The sequence below is a fragment of the Papaver somniferum genome, chromosome 4, assembly GCF_003573695.1.
Source record: "Papaver somniferum cultivar HN1 chromosome 4, ASM357369v1, whole genome shotgun sequence".
NCBI classification, from domain to species: Eukaryota; Viridiplantae; Streptophyta; class Magnoliopsida; order Ranunculales; family Papaveraceae; genus Papaver; species Papaver somniferum.
The window spans coordinates 37,502,553-37,520,100 of NC_039361.1; the positions used below are offsets into that span (position 1 = coordinate 37,502,553).

Below are 17,548 nucleotides of genomic sequence, written 5' to 3' on the forward strand. Positions count from 1 at the left end.
AAAACACCATAATAAGTACAAAACCAAGCACTTACAATAGAGACATTGAGGACAATTCAGACACAAAAATGTGTCTATCAAATACCCCCAAACTTATTATTTGCTAGTCCTCGAGCAATTCTAATCTAGAAATAAAATCCTAACTCACTAGGTGGCCCTAGTAACCGAGTTAATATCGGGAGGGTTTACTAGAGGTGTACCCACAAAACCTTTACTCCAAACCCTAGCTACGCAGAACCTTGGAAGGCACTAAAGAATCTCCTTGGTTGGATACAATCTTTTACTATAGGAGGAAGTACCCTGATGCGAAATTCCAATTGATGTACACGATTTTGCACTCAGCATACTAAAATTCATATATAAGTGACAGAGCTCTACTCAGATATTTTCTGTACATCATAACCGGAGTCAACCAATCACATGGAAAGATTAAGAAGATGGATAAAGAGAAAAACGTAGATGGTTTTGATGTTGACTAAGGTGAGCGGTGTTTGCCATATCTGTCTGAAGGCCACTACTAGGATGAACCTATCCTAATGGACTGAGATACCGGTCTGACTAATATCAACACAGCTGGCATATACAATGGGACCAGCGAGTGATAATCCTAACTCTAGGTCAACACAACTGGCATATACAAGGGGACCAGCGGTCGATTTTATTGAATTTATTCTGGTTGGTCTGATGGTCTGGTCTCAATTTCTTTATCTTTTTTTTTTGTGGTATCTCAATCACTCTATTTCACCCTAGCAATGGTAACAACTTGAATCGTGTGCCCCACCAAATCACTTAGAAACATATTTAAAATAAAATAAAAACAGAAGTGAAAAGGATTCAACGAGATATGGTGAAACTACCATTTTTTTTTATTCTAACACCTGAGCTCTGTGCTTTTATGAATAGACTCTTTAGATGTTTCAATCTAATCAGATTGGTTCCTCAACTCCTACAGCCAAGATGTTCCCATCCACTTAGATTGGTTAGTGTCACCCTTAACAAACATAAATTCTAGGCTTTGGAGTTTATTTATTGCAACTAAAAAGTTTCTCCCATATCCCAAAACTTAAATCTAACATTGTCCTCAATGTTCTAAAGATAAAATTGAAAGCATGAACAAGGAGAAATTGTTACCACTTGAAGCAAAAGAGTTAAGGAAAGATATTATCGTGTTGCATGAGCATGGGTTACCTCCCAAGAAGTGCTAAGTTTAAAGTCTTCAGCCAGACATCGGAAGGAATTAGTCACCTCATAGAATCATAAAGAAGTAACTTGAACAACTGCGGGTCATCTGAAGCAAAAAGTGATACCCAAAGGAAAAAGAAATTACAACAGACCATGAAGATACCGAACATACCCTTATCTAAATTTTTAATCAAGACAACTATATCTAGTTGTGGTTCAGGTTCAGGTTCTATAAAAGGGTCTAGATAAAATGTTTTCAAGGGACGAATTTCCTCAAAGGTAATATCCTGAAGGTCGGGTTGAAGAGTCTGGAAATACTTAAATAAGAACTTAGAAGCACATAACAACAACCTGAATAACTGGGGATCCTCTAAGTCAATCAGATTTGACTCACACAGTTGACCACGGTAGTGGTCATTCTTAAGCAAATGTGTCGACCCTAATCTCCTAAAGTAATTAGGTTTAGTCTCATAACTTAATAAGTGACACATCTGAAACTTATACGTTCCCACAATTGGTTGAAAAATATTTGGTGGGAAAACAAAGTCAATTTGGGTATTATCGCCTGGGTAAACCACATCAACCAGAGGATGAGTTTCTAACAACTGAGCTTCTTTATGGACATCATTAGGTTCAGGAAAGCATGTATGAAGATAATCTTGTAAAATGGTTGAGGCACATATGTCAAGTCCCAAATGAGGGATCTCTATAAGAGCTAAAGGTAAGGCACATGGAGAATGATAATCACCCCCAAACTTAGAGGTTTTAGTGTCTCTAGATAGACTAGTCACAATCTCCCTGATTTCTAGGTCATCAAATTCCTGAAAATGGTCAATTGATTCTTCTAAGTTATAATTGGAAGGTGCATCCTCACTCATCATATTTGCAAGCTCTACGAGTTCATGTTCTTTGTCTAAGACTAATGTTTCTAAATCGCTATACTCTAAAAAAAATATTCTCAGAATAAACTCGTTCCTCATAACTATCATCGGCTTCGTAAAAATGAAATTCTACATCGTCTAAAATATTATCTCTAGTCAAATCCTCGTCCTTTTGAATAGGTGAATAATTGTTAAAATTATTAGGATCTGAACCAGAAATAACCTTACTATTATAAATCTCAATTGGAGTAGCAAATTCCTGATCACTATGCCTATTTATTTCAAATTCTTCATCAACACTATCCTCATCATAATCATTATTATAATAACATGAAAATGGTTGAACCTCATCTAAAGTAGTGTTACCAATTTTAACCTCGTCATCATGATTATGCAAATAACTATCCTCATTTTCAAGGGTATTATTGGAAACACTATATTGGAAATTAAGACTATCTTGAGCAAGTTTTTCCACAATCCTGTTTGTATTCTCAGTAAATTGCTTGAGAGACTCTTCTAGAGACATCCTAGTTGACTGCTCTGGGGACTCGTCCGGAATATTAAAGGTTTCCTTCATCAATAAAGAATGATTCTTGAAAGCCTCTTCTAGAGAAATAGACGAATTGTTTTACTCATATGATTGATGGGTGTGCGAATAGTAATTGGGCTCACCATGGTATGAACCATAACCTTGAAAAGGGGGATGCTCCCAACCACTATTCATATTATGGTCAAAGTTGTAATGTCCATTTTGAAAGTCAGTCGGATATTCGTTGTATTGGCTATTGTAATACCAGTTCGACATCCTAACAGCAAGGGTGTGAGTTGTCACACAAAATAAAACTCACTGACAGGGGATTCGTGGGTGGATAGAGTCTTCCTTCCCTGCAGCAGTTTTATTTAAATTAACCCTTCCTTAGGGTTTTAAAAATAAATAATGTCCAAAATAATGTTCCAAAAATAAAGTCCAAAAAGTCCAAAAATAAAAAGAAAAAATTACAAAAACAAAATCCTATTTACAGTTTTTAAAAATAAAATAAAAGAAAAAATAAATAAATTAACTATATACAAAATCTTCTCCTTTACTCCTTTTAGATTCATTCTTTGTTTACTTATTTAGCTTCGCTTTTCTTTTCAGCACTTTCTCTCTTTTTCTTTAGCTCAGTTCCAAATCTGAAAGCAAACAAGAAATACCAAAACGCATAAAAAAGAACAAAAATAATAAAAATAAAATATAAAGACAAAACTATGCACAAGTCCGCATCGGCGGCGCCAAAAATTGATCGAATTTTGAATAGTGGTAAATAGAGTTGTCGTTCACTCGGACTGGTTGAAATTGATTTTAGGCTTAAACAATGGAAAATACTAAAAATAAGAAAATATATACAAAATATTTTCACAGGACGAAGAATTTACTGGGACTCGGGGTTTTACTGTTTTTCATGTTCATGGGTTCATAAATTAATCCTACACATTTATAGCTCAAAACAAAAGAAACAATAACTCTATTTTTTTTGCCAAAGTAGATTTCATAAAACATTAGTTGTAAGTTGTGAGCATGACGCATCAAAAGTAATTAAAACTAAGCATGCGGCATCAAACAAAATAACAAATAATTAATAGAAATCAGAGAACGATTAAATTCTATGAAAATAGTTATAAAAGAATTATTTTAATTACCACATGAACGAAAAGCATCCTCCTCCGTCGTCCCAGTGATGGGTTCTAGCTTAGCATATTGTAGACACTCTCAAAATATATTTTTATTGCTCAAATGGTGCTTACAATGGTGAAATTGGAGAAAAACAATAAAACCAGGTTCTGTAACACTTATAATTGTTACAAATAACTGTTACCGTGAACGATAGAAACGAACTGTCACAGTCACTGTAGCACAACGACTGTCTTTAAGGGTCTTTTGTTCTTCGTTCTCTCATTCAATGGCAGCAGCAGAGACAAGCTCTGCAAGTCTGATTTCTCACCTCTATTTCGTCCCCTAACTCCCCATCCCTCTAAGACATTCCAGGACTCTTTTTATACCTCAGCGGCAACAAATCTTCCCCAATAACTTCATATCATCCTCATTTCAATTCAATATTCTCCGCGGGAATATTTTCCATTATTATTTCTTTCACGTTCTCTGCAGTTGTTAAGTTTCCCTTTTTTATCTCTTCACGTGGTTGCTTTCTTCCTAAACGCTGCAATATATTGACTTCATGCTTTATCCTTGCCTTGGACTGAGTTAAACCCGTGTCTATCTAAACTCCAACTTCAGCTATATTCGGGGAGAACAAATGAGTACACAAGATATTTCTTCTCTATTTTGAACTTCCGCATGACTTGGGGTTGTTAACAATCTTCTCAATAAATGATACAATGGAGAATATCTTCTTTTAGAGATCACGTATCTCCAAATACACACAACAGCTGAAACTTAAAAATACTTGCCCTGTTTTTATCCAATCGGTGAAATATCCTTCCTCTTTTGATTTCAACGCAATTACCACCTCTGTTTAGTAGAAACAGGTCAATCCTGATCTAGTTCTGTGAACAAATCCGAGAAAATCTCGGTCAAATCTCTCTTCCAGAGAATTTCGCAGACGACCAACTCTTTTTCCCGCCAAAAATATCTTCAAACCGTGAAGAAGAAGGGCGCCCCCTATCCGGTCCTGGGGTGCCCATAGCAGGTGGCGCTCTGGGGTGTAAAAAGTGAAGAATGTGCCCCTTAGTAATTAAGGTGCCCCTTATCTAAAGTAGGGATTTGTTTAGCAAATGTCCTCCGGGGGTGCAAATAACACTTTTTGAGCAACTTTTTCCACACAAGTGTATTTCTCTGAAAATACCTACACAAACATAAAAACACCATAATAAGTACAAAATCAAGCACTAACAATAGAGACATTGAGGACAATTCAGACACAAAAATGTGTTTATCAAAGACCGGAGTCACGTTGTTGTATTGCAAGAAAATAATGTTGAAGTGTGATTGTACTTGGAGTGCTTGTATTTTTATTGTAATTAATCAATAATATAATATCTTTACAAAATTAGTCGATACTTTACTTACAATATACATTATATTCAACCTCTAAACTAGGAATTATTTTTCAAAATAATAATGTATTATTTAACCAAAGCTTGGAGCCCAGCTTTTTACTAGGTTACCAACCAAAGCTTTGTATTATTTGTTATTTAACTATAAATAATAATTTATTATATTATTGATAATGTAATATCTCTTTAAAATAATACACTTTCTAAGTTCCAAGCCTATTATTTTATAAAAGTTATATTGTACTTGTTATAGTATTGAGAAAAAACATCCAATCAATTTAAGACGCCAACTCCGCGCAACACATACGTAATGTCCACTTAAGTTTAATGACTTAGATATTATACAAATAATTTTGCTTTATGTTTGGTGATTATGATATTACATTTTGGTTTAAAGCCAGAGTTTCAATTTACTTTTACATAAGAGTTGGTGGAGTTCTCAACATGGTGACGCAGGCCTTGGCTAACCCTAAAACTAATCTTCTAATCATAAACAGAGTTCATAACAAATTAAACTAACAATCCTTCTAGGTGGATGACCACAAAATTGTTAACCCTAGATAACCCTGAAATGCTATACGAAGTTAAATTTCGGATCTTAATTTAACATTGATCCGCGTTGGGAGCGTAATCCCCGACTAATCCTAAAGGACGTTTAACCCAAAAAGAGGTTAATCTCCGGCCATAGGACGGGGTGATACCTAATTTAGTATAAAAAGAACTTATGTTTATCTATGAGACAGATCCAACCCTTAAAAATAGGTCGTGGATGGCGGAGATCCACCAATTAGTGAGTTTGTCTTTAGGACGGATCCCAAGCATTTATTAAATCTCTTAAAATAGAGGGACGACTAGCCGATATTATAGAACCGTGTTAGACAACCAAATATTAAGGTTCTGAATTTCTAAAATACACACAACATGGATATTACAATATACCTAATATGGATATTACAATAGTCCGTCTACACTACACATATAAATATACAATATACACAATTTAGTTAATTAATTTCTTATACACAGTTCTCTTCCATGTTACATCAAATTATGAGGTACGTATGGATCTTACCTATATCTGTTGCTGCCCTACCTAACAACATAACACTATCATAAGTTCTAAGCACCAAGATCCCATTTGCTTACCTTGCATGAATTGTGAACTAACAATACAATGCCGATATTATTATGACATCGAGAATTCGTGATTGGAGTCAAAAGAAGTCTCAAACCGGAATAACATATGTCTCTGTAGATTAGATTTTTAATCAGACAACAAAACAAGTAATATTACAGTGTTAACTAATACAACAATTATCCTAAAAAAAATTTGGACGCATATTTAATTGCAGGTTATGGTCAATTCAATTTTAAAATACTTGCACAATTTGAAGTCACGAAAATCACCATTTTCAACTTGATTTCTTATTGTTTTTACTACATAATTGTTTCAAACATCATTTTACTACATAATTGTTTCTCTATTCTCCTTTCTACTAGAATGTTGAATCACCTTAGATCTTAGGTCATGAGAAAGATTTTGGTTATTAGAATATGTTTGGTTGTGGGGATAATGCTGCTCAAAAGGACCTTAAGAGTCTTCAGGCGGGGTCAACACTAGATTGGGTTACTTGGTGGTTTAACACTATAGTGAATACTATTTTAAGTTGTAATGGAGATTTTAGATCGCTGGGCATGTTTTAGATTGCAAGTTAGGACCAATTTACCTTATTTTGTTTATTAAGTGGGTATTGTAAATGTTAAAAGAAGAAAAAAGATATGTCAAAATTCAGATTTTCCGTTCATGACGATGTAAATCAAATGCTTCGAAAAGGAAGGTTATGTAAATCCTTTATTATCAGGCATGACAATAATGAACCAAGAAAGATGACATAATTGAAAATCAACAATCATGATGCATGTTGGTTGTGAGTTCTGATGTTTCGAACATAATCATTAAACAAAAATATTACATAGAGGCTTCATTAGCTATTTTTTTGAATCCACAGAATCGATTTTACCCTTTAGTCAATATCCAATATAATTTATTTAAAGTAGTACTAGATAATAAAATATTCTCGTTAAAATAATAAAATTTCCTGGTCCCGATTTGGGCCCTTGTGCTATAATAATAAATTCGATAAAAGCATAAAATAATACGTTTTAAAAGTTCCCCTTAAGCATTAACAAAAATAAATTTCATACATATTATATTCTTTTCTCAAAAATATGATCAAATATTGGTTTGTTTTTCTTTATAATTCAAATCAAGTTGTATTCCAATCATAATCGTTTGTAGCCCACTCAAAAAACTCGGAGTCACGTTGTTGTATTGCAACAGAAAATGTTGATGTGTGATTGTACCTGGAGTGTTTGTATTTGTATTTATATTGTAATTAATCAATAATACAATATCTCTACAAAATTAGTCGATACTCTACTTACCACCTACATTGTTTTCAACCTCCAAACTATGAATTATTATTCAAAATAATAATTTATTATTTAACTATAAATAATAATTTATTATATTATCGATAATATTATATCTCGTTAAAATAATACATTTTTTTAGTCCCAAGCCTATTATTTTATAGAATTTATATTGTACTTGTTATTCTATTGAGAAAAAACATACACCCAATTTACGACGCCAACTCTGCGTAACGCATGCCAAATGTCCACTTAAGATTAATGGCTTAGATATTGTATAAATATTTTTGCTTTATGTTTGGTGATTATGATATTAAATTTTGGTTTAAAGTTTGAGTTTCATTTTCCTTTTACGTAACAGTTTGGTGGAGTTTTCAACATGGTGACACAGGCCTTGGCTAACCCTAAAGTTAATCTTCTAATCATAAAAAAAAGAAATCATAACAAACTAAACTAACAAGCCTTTTACGTGGATGGCCACAAAATTATTAAACCCTAGCTAACCCTAGAATCCTATAAGAAGTTAAATTTATGAGCTTAATTTAGCCTTGATCCGCATCGAGACGTAGGCCTCGGCTAATCCTAAAAACCGGTTAACTCCAAAAGGGGTTGAGCCCCAGCCATAGGACGGGGTGATACCTAATTTATACATATAAGTTTTGGTTAATTCAGAAGGGGATGAAAGTGAAAATTTTGATATGAAGATTTTGGAAGCAGGTTCAGAATCAATAACCGATAAATTGATAACTAATAGTTTAAACCATATTTAGGAGAATAAATAGGTGAATTAGGGATTCATGCGTAGTCAAAACCCTTGTTAAAAGCGGCTAATTAGTTAAAGGAAAACATTCTATCAAGTGTTTCCATAGTCACTGATTGCAAAGTCTTGGACGATACAATAAAGAAGGTCTATACAGAAATTAACTAGACATCAGAAAATACTCTTCAAGAAGCCAAGAGTTTTAAAAAATCTCCCCCAAGCTTAGGTGAAGTATATAAGTAGAAGATATAACTCAACAATGGACAATTTAACAAAGAAAGGTAGGATAAAAAATCTACAACACATGTCTTTACAGTTGCAACAAAGAGTTCAAAAATTTAGCATTATTACCGATGTTTATAAACCTCATGTACTATATTTGCTAGTTAATATATATACATATTGAGGAAGGATTCCTTCACACTTTTATTACAACACTATCTCACACGTTGAACGTTATTTTTGTGAATAAAAACCAAACCGTAACGGATTTGAAGCCAATATTTTGAGGATATATTCCTCTTACCAAGTTCTACATGCCTACCAAAAATGAGTTCATTCTGAAATATAAAATCTTACAATCTACAGGTCTTAATTTCGACGGCCAAAAATCCGTAGATTTTCAACGGCTCATTTTCAAAATAGTAGTCTCGGAAAATAGAGCTATGTAATAATAACATATCTCCAATTTAGCTTCAAATCCGTTACGGTTTGATTTTAATTTATAAAAATGACGTTCACAGTGTGAAATAGTGTGATAATAAAAGTGTGAGAGCTCATGCGTATTTCCACAAAAATAAGAGAATTTTAATAAAGTACCACACTTTGGTTTTCTAGTTTTACAAAGTGCCATTATTTTTTTCAAAATATAAAAAATGCCATCTCTGTTAACATTTCCGTCCGGGCCCACGTTTTTGATAAATTCTCGTTGACATAGTCCGTTCATCACGTGATTAAGAACAATTTTGGAGACGCAATTACTAACCTATCCTCCCTTTCCTTTCATCATTTCTAACAGTACCTTCTTCTTCATCCATAGGTTCATGAAAATTCATCTTATTAATGTTTATTTGAACTTCAACCGGTCAATTATAAATTAGAGGATTCCCCTAAATATGGGTCAAGACTTGGCAGGGAAGGGATCTGATGTTGCCATTGTTTGGTGGCTGATTTTAAAATGGCTAAGATGGGCTTTCAGCAGTTGATTATGATACAAGACAAGGGTGTGAACTCGTTTCAGATTTGGTTAGATTTTAAGCTCGAAAGATCACTTGAACCTGTTCCTACAACAGAGGGAATAGAGAGGTCAATGGCAGAAATTGAGAGATGCAGTTGACGAGATGAAGAAGAGGAATCAGAAGTTGGAGGTGATCTTTTGAGTTGCCGAGAAGTGGGATTTAATCTCGGGTTGATTGAAGAAATAAATCTAGGGTTTCTGAAGTGATGCAAATATAGGGTTTGCTGCCATGAACACAGTCGACATGAAATGTTATTGTCGCTAATTTTATAAGATGCATAGCTTAAATCGGTGACGTTATAGAAAATGTGAATGTTTTGATTGTTGGGTCTCATCCTATTCTTATTTGCAGGGAAGATTGCCAGATTGGTAGTAAAGGAGTCTTAAAACATCAGCAGAGATGTATCCATAGTTCACCATCAGTACGCACATCACCTGTTGGATAGAAGTTCCCTTTGAGTTCCCTAACCAATTCTAATAGCAGTTCCACTCGGTAGTGACTCACGCCACTAAGTCGATTCGGAACCAGTCCTAATTAGATGATTTGGGGGCTTAAATGTATTTTACTAAGACTGATTTACTGTCACATAGGCACAAACGGAAATTAACGGTTTCTTGAAAAAAAAATGAGGGAAAAGGTCAAGAATATGGCATTCAATTTTTTTTTTTAAAAACAGTGGCACTTTCTTAAATATGAAATAGAAAATGCGGCACTTTATTAAAATCCCAAAAAATAATAAGTAAATAAATCCGGATTAGAAATATCCTCAAGTAGACCGGTGACAAAGGAACAGTTTAGGCTCGCTGGTTCTGGTCCTTCCCAAGTTGGTTCTGGCCCACTTTTCTCCCGCGATTTAGCGTCTTTTTTCATCTCCCCGTCTCCCCAAGTTTTCCAAGGACCAGTGCGAGATTAAGTCATGGCGAAACCTGCAAAATCACATCACGTTCTTCCAAAAGCACTTCTTCCTCATGTGCTAGTTCCCTAACTCCTCCACCTTACCGAAAAAGGTTGTTCAATTACTGTTTTTTTCATCTAATTTCTCTGTGTAGAATTGGTTGTTAATGTGTTCTTGAATTTTGTTTTTAAGTCAAAAATTATATTTTGTGTCGTTGCATTTAAATTTCTTTGATTAATTACCCTGTTAGGTGTTAAATTAAGAACATAATCTGTGATTATTATAACAAAACTGTGAAAGGGTTTTAGTTCTGAAATTACCTTGCTTTCTTCTCTTGCAGTCGTTTGGGAGCAGGTAGGAGAAGTCGCTCCCCAGCACTGGCAACTAAACGACGATCACCGCCCCCCAGAAAGAAGTTATTGTTACTCCTAATTTACTTTAAAATAAGTTGTAAATTAGGATTTGTGTTGACATAAAGATGAGTATGCTGGGCTAATCATACAATGTTTTTAGGGAAGTTCCTCAGGTTCTCGAAACGTCTATGATTCATATTTGTCCTCTCCCTGGGAATATGAATGAGGGACGACTTAAGCAGATTTTCGGTAAGTCACTTTCCTACAAGTATTTTATGTGTTCTTTGGCTTGGCTCAGCATTTAAGCCAAGTTGTAAAGTTCAATTTTAATGTTAGATTTTTCTATGCGGGTGTGGATAGGAAACATGTAAAAGCTAGTTTGATTAAAAGACGTTGTGCTAGCTGAGTATTTGGTGCACATTTTACAGATCTAGTATATCAATGTTTTCTACTGGTTTTTCATCTGTTTTTAGGTCCTCTGGGACGTCATAGCATTGTTTCTTGAATTTGTTATTGATAAAATGTTGCCATCCACCTATCCTTGTTGTCATCAAATGCGTGTACTTTTATTGCTGCCAATATCCACCTAGTAGTGAGGTTATGTTTTATGGCACCTACTAAATTTTGGAAATGCATCCGAGCTTTAACCTATAGATTGAAGTTTATCAGTTCTTACTTTCCTTTACCATGTAGATACGTTTGGTGAAGTTGTAAGTGTGGAACTACCACTTCATCTACTTGTAAGTTCAAAGATTTATGTTGTGATTTCCTTTACCATTTAGCCTTGGACTGCTGAACTGAACTTTTATGTTTACAGGACCATATTCCCCGCTGTGCTTTTGTTGAATTCAAGAATAGAGATGATGCTGTAAAAGCACGTTTGCGGATGGATGGTGTACGTGACTGAACATACATCTTGAAGTATGCTTTTGTTAAATAAAATTGACATTCTTATTATGCTAAAGGCTCCTAATATTCAGGAGAAAGTTGATGGGATTGTTGTGCGAGTAAGGCGCGTCTTGCTTCCATCGCCTCCTACAAAGGTTGAATCTGGTTCCCGAAAGAGGGTTGCTGATGCTCCACGGGGACAAAACAATTGTAGGTTATTCCATTTGGTTACACATATTACTTAGAAAAGGTCTTCTAATATACTATTATATAAGATGGATAGATATACACATTTGTATTCACTTTCTTTGTTCTCTCTAGTGGATTCAGCCTCTTCGTCCCAAAATCCCTTTTCACCACCACGTAGGCGATCCCGACTAACTCTTCAAAGAGGTGACTTTTCTCGACCCCGAACGGATACTCCTTGGCGATGGGTGGATTCTTCTCCTCGGCGTAGAATGGATTCTACTGTTGGTCATCCTGGATCCCCTCCCAGGAGGATACCTGCGTCTTTTATCAGAAGGCGATCTCCATCCTCTCCTCCAAGGCTGTATAGATCACCTGCACGGTTAGCTATCCACTTCACTTCGATTTATTATCAGGTTACATCTTTACTGTTACCAATATTATTTGTACATGAGAAATCCATCCACCCTTTTTGATTTTTGTTGTTTTACGGTAGTGCTTCGCTGCGAAGGGGTCGTCGTAGTCCTGTTCGTAGATTGTCTCCCATCATAGTTAGGCGATAATAAGATTTTTCATGGCTTCGAATTCAAAGTTCTTAGTTTTACCTATGTACTTGTGACATGTTATTTCTGCAACTAATTGTTTTTTCTGGTTCATCAGTTCCCCTGGTAGAAGACGACGTAGTCCTCGTACAAGATCACCTGCTGGTCGTCGGTGCAGCCGTTCTCTTATTAGTAGGCCTCCTCATTCACGTCCGCACTCTCTCTTTTTCTCGCTGCATAGGTAAACATTGAATACACAAGCTTCATGGAAAATGCACATGCGAACAACAGATGTTTAACTAGATCGTGTGTAGCATTAAATAATATATATTCTTTGGTTTACGTTTCCCCGATCAGTTTATTCTATTTTTATTGAATGCTTGTTAAAAAATGTACTAGCTTTCCATCAAATCTTGAAGAAGACTTCTAATAACAATAATTTATCGTGAGATGCTAGAGAATCGGGTTTCCCTCCAACCGTTTGATTTTTGTTGTTTACAATAGTGCGTCTCCTCGAACGGGTCGTGGTGGGCCTGTTCGTAGACGCTCTCCTATCTCATTCAGGCAGCGGTAAGTTTTTCATATTTTTGATTTTGAAGTTCTAAAATTTGGCATATATATTGGGACATGTAGTTGTTTCAGTACAACTAACTTTTTTATTCCTTTCATCAGATCCCCTCCTAGAGAACTACTTAGTCCTCTTAGAAGATCACCTGTTGGTCGTCGACCTAGCTACTCATCTGTTCGCGGGCCTCTTAGTACACAGTCACGGTCTTGCTCATTCTCGCCACACGGGTAAAATTTTGAATATGCAAGCTCCACAAAGAAAATGCAAATGCGAAAAACAGCTGTTTCAATCACTAGATTATTTAGTATAACTAGACAATGTGTATCTTTAAGAAAATTATATTCCTAAGTTCCCATTTCCTGAATCAGTTTATTCTAGTGTTCTTCAATGCATGTTAACACATGTTTCTATCAAAACCTGAAAGAGACTTCTCGCAACAATCATTACTGCGTTGAAGTTCTGGAACCTAATGGAATGTTCACAGTTTTGAGTCCTTACTATTTTCCTTTTTTCAACAGTGGCCGACTTCCTCCAAGACGTTCGAGATCTTCGTCGTCTTCTTCTTCATTGTGCCCTCGAAAGGTTTGATTCATGGTCTTTTATTCTGAATTACAGTTATTGTTACAGTAATGCTTTTATGGGGGTTAGGGCTTTCTGTAACGCAATAGCGTATACGTATTCGAGGTTGAGCATATAACGAAAATCTAACTTTGGAAATGCACCCGTGCAGGGAGGCAAACGAATTTCTAGAAGGCGTGATTCAAGAAGGTATGCTTTAGTTCACTTCTTTTTATTTCTTCTCAATTATCATATGATGTTTGTTTAGTTGTGTTTCCTGTTTATGATCATCTCGTGGATTATAGACCTGAGAGAGGAAGTAGCCACAGCAGCAGCAGCTGACCATCTCCAAAAGCGTGAGAAGTTCTTAGATTGAGACCTGTACATCCTTCTCTCTCTGTCCATCCACACTTCTGTTTTGCTGTCTTGTTGCTGGGTTTTACTTGAATTTGTAAGTACATAGAAGTAATACCGGTTCTACACAATGCTACATCTGGAAGTGTTCTATCCTGTATGTTTTTCAGTTTTTTTTCTTTTTCTTTTTAAAAAAGAACTTGTTAACCTCATACTCTTTTGTCTGTTTCATTTTTATTTTTTTTGTTAACCTCATAACTTGGTACATATTAGAAAATCTGTTATGAAAATTTCATGGAGTGGCTGACGTATTTAGCATCTCACTGTCGTGCTGATTTGTCTGCCCATTCTTTCCTGATTCCTGTTTTTTCTAATAATATTATTTCAATTTGTCAACGTTCTTAGTCGTCTGGTTCCTTTAGCAAGGGTCCGTGATTTGTTGGGACTGTGGTAGAGCACTGTCTTGAGCCCTAGGCTGCCAGCCGTTACCCCTATCGGATATGTTATATAATTCTTGTCTTTTCTACAGGTTCTTCTCTTTTGCTATAAGGTCATTCAAGAATTATTGATTAAAATAGAAGATCGACAAAACTTCAATTCACTTGCCAATAACACTTATCTATCAAAAACCAAATGTGAAGATACCATAAAATTTATTTAGACTTGTTCTAAGATTGATATTCGTGTGAGCCAGATTGATTTAGATTCTCTACACAATTAAATAAGTAGATAACCTAATCTTTTGATTTAAATTCTTATATGTCTAAAGAAAGGTTTTTGGCACTTTGATTTATAACCTGAAAAGATATCAATATCGTCTGATTTGAGGCAGGGTAGAGCTAGACTTAACAATTATGGAGCAATTCCTAGGCCTGTAAAGAACATCACCAAGAGAACCAAATGTTAGGGGGAAAACTGCATTTTAGTATCCTGGGCAGATCATAGTAGGCTTGTTCTTGTAGCGGTTTAATACAATATGTGTTTAAATTGGCTTATCTCCTCGGGTTTTTCTACCATTGCAGTTTTTCTCGTTCACAAAAATAATTTTAGTGTCTTGCTTTTATTTGTTTTCTGCATTATATTCGTTTATTTTTTACAGTTCAAGTACAAAAGAGTTGTAGGTTAATCATCCTTGTGATTCAAGAATTTCAATTAGAAATTATCTAAGGATATTTTGCTTTTTGAATAAAGTTAATGCAAGGAATTGTCTATTAGGTTTTAAAACGAAAAAGTTGGTGGTGTACTTGGTACTCTTCCAACTTAAAGGTTAAGTGACGATGAAAGATGTACCGTTATTTAAAAATTTGCTCAAATTTGTATCGTTATTTGTACCGTTAATAACGGTACAAATTTGTACAGTTATTTAAAGATTTGTTCAAGGTTAAGTGACGATGAAAGATGCATTAGTAGTAAGTTTGTTCGCATTGTTTATATTTATGTTATTTTATTTTATGAAAATTTAATTAGGCAGGCACCAAACTTCTACCTGAATCAATGTTGGTACCAAGGGCAAGTTCTTGACCAAATCTAGGTACCAAACTACAAAATATCCAATTTTCTTTTTATAATTTCAAAGTTGGATTCATAAAAGAGAGTAAACGGTGTTGATGCGTGGAAACTTGCCAGGTCCAGACATGGTACGGATCGACAGACTGAGCTCTTTCTTGATTCCATACTCATCATTGTTAGTGCAAGAAAAATGAGAAATAAAAGAAAGCCGAAGTTTAAACCAAGATCAATTCATATTTTTTATATTGAATTAATTTTTTCGGCCATACCAGTTATGACATGAATAGTGGCCTATGCCTAAAACTATAAACATCAGTACAGACAAATATGGAACAACATGTTTGTTTCTTCGACTATATAGTAAATATATTCATTATCTACCGCTATATAGTGATGCGTGGGATGCACATTATAAGGAGAATTAGAGGGTTTTCGTAAAGGACAAGAAGCAAGGAAATATTATTCTGTAAAAGAATAGAAATTGTATATTTGTGAAAAAAAAAAAAAAAAACCTTTTCTGCTTTTAATATTTACAACAAAAAAAAATAGAAAACCGGAAAGAGGTATTTTTTGCTTTCACTCTCTAAATAGTGATTATCCACTATCTAGATTAAGGAAGCGCTGAAAACAAACATCTTCTAGGTCTGTCTTCTTCATCAAATACAAACAAGCCCTGAATCTCAATTAAAATAATTTGATAGAATGATATCTTATTTACTAAAGACTTTGTAATAACATTTGATTTATCTCTGACCATGAAAATCAAATCAGATAAACACAAAAGGTATACTTTTCTATTCCATGTTTTGTAATCTTTGTTCTGTTATGACCACGATAATAACAACGTCACAACCTATGAAAATAACCACCATTAGTGGGGAAACATGGGGCATGTTTATGCGGTCAGATAACAACTAGTATATAGCAGACGAAATGCTAACTCACAGAACCAAGTCAATTTCATCATCAGACTGACCAAGTCAATTTCATCATCAGACGGATCGAGACACTATGGTGTATGGGACACGATCTAATTGAGTAACCTCCTGCAATCCACTACATCTATAAAGAGGTCAACTAGGCGGAGAATGCACTAACAAATCGGGCGGTAGAAAGAAGTCTAACAATTTTTCTCTAGAACCAGTACATCTATCCAACTAGGCGTCGAATGCACTAGTAAATCGGACACTAAAATCTTAACAAATTTTCTCTAGAACCGGATATAAATTAACAAGGATTTTTTGAACCACCTTTTCATACATTTTAAGACAATATGATGATGGGATTTTATTATTTAATCTTCATTTTAAATGAACTTATTAGAAAGGAGGTATTTAAATTGGATTAAAGAGAGGATTGTGCAATGCCATGAATTCTAGTATTCTTACATAAACTTACATAAAAATTACAGGAACAAAATAAATGGCTTTCCAATAACATAACAGCTAAAATGTATGACTGTCAACAAGGATAGTGGTCCACAGTATGTCAGAGCAGTAGAGCACTACCTATATGTTCAAAAGAAAGGAACGATTTTTTGGGGACCATGGTTTTATTTTGGGTAAAAACATTAGAAGTAAATCTAGGTCACCCCTTATCTGGATATTTATATTAATACCTAAATTACTCTCCTGATTAATTTTGGGTGATGATTAGTTAGTGTTAATAATAGTTAGTGTAATGATTAGTGAGATGATTAAGTTAAAGATAATTTGTGAAATTAAAAAATCAGATGGTTTTTTTTTTAAAGAAGTAGAATTATTGAGAGAGTAAAGTTAGAGAAGATGAAGAAGGAAAACATGAAAAACGATGGATTTTACCAACCACAACCGGAGGAAGGGTATTTGGGTACCTAGGTGTGCTTCAAATTTAGATAATGTTGGTTGAATTGCTCCAAACTTTCAAAAAAAATGAAAATTTTTATGTAGATTTGGGTCAGTTCGGTTACCATATGTGAAGAACATGTAACCGAACACACCTGAAAGTGTAGTTCGGTTACGTTTTCCGAACACGGAGGTTCCGAACTTGCTCGTTAATGGAGGTTTTGGTCGTACAGTGTAATGTTCGGTTGCCAAGGATAAAATGGTAGGTAACCGAACTTTGAACTTAACAATTTATTTGGGTACATCTTGTGTGTTCGTTTAGTT

The 17,548-nt window shown here is 34.7% G+C and overlaps 1 protein-coding gene and 1 long non-coding RNA gene across 2 annotated transcripts; both read left to right on the forward strand.

Moving 5' to 3' along the window:
- Positions 1-9,487: 9,487 nt before the first annotated feature.
- Positions 9,488-12,433, forward strand: LOC113272358 (serine/arginine-rich splicing factor SR45-like). Its single transcript, XM_026522205.1, has 9 exons — positions 9,488-9,615; positions 9,900-9,969; positions 10,784-10,797; positions 10,957-11,045; positions 11,490-11,536; positions 11,650-11,691; positions 11,777-11,894; positions 12,006-12,252; positions 12,367-12,433. The coding sequence occupies exons 1-9, from the start codon at positions 9,488-9,490 to the stop codon at positions 12,431-12,433; spliced, it is 822 nt and encodes a 273-aa protein (XP_026377990.1).
- Positions 12,434-13,501: 1,068 nt separating this feature from the next.
- On the forward strand, positions 13,502-14,095 carry LOC113273740. Its single transcript, XR_003322583.1, has 3 exons — positions 13,502-13,562; positions 13,711-13,748; positions 13,844-14,095. It is a non-coding gene; the product is annotated as an uncharacterized LOC113273740 (long non-coding RNA).
- Positions 14,096-17,548: the final 3,453 nt, after the last annotated feature.

What these genes read in the sequence shown, in the direction of transcription:
- LOC113272358 (XM_026522205.1), top strand. Translation starts at nt 9,488, where the DNA reads ATGGCTAAGATGGGCTTTCAGCAGTTGATTATGATACAAGACAAGGGT. An exon ending in ACAACAGAGGGAATAGAGAG is followed by an intron (nt 9,616 to 9,899) that starts GTCAATGGCAGA and finishes TCTTATTTGCAG; the next exon opens with GGAAGATTGCCAGATTGGTA. An exon ending in CTGTATAGATCACCTGCACG is followed by an intron (nt 12,253 to 12,366) that starts GTTAGCTATCCA and finishes GTTTTACGGTAG; the next exon opens with TGCTTCGCTGCGAAGGGGTC.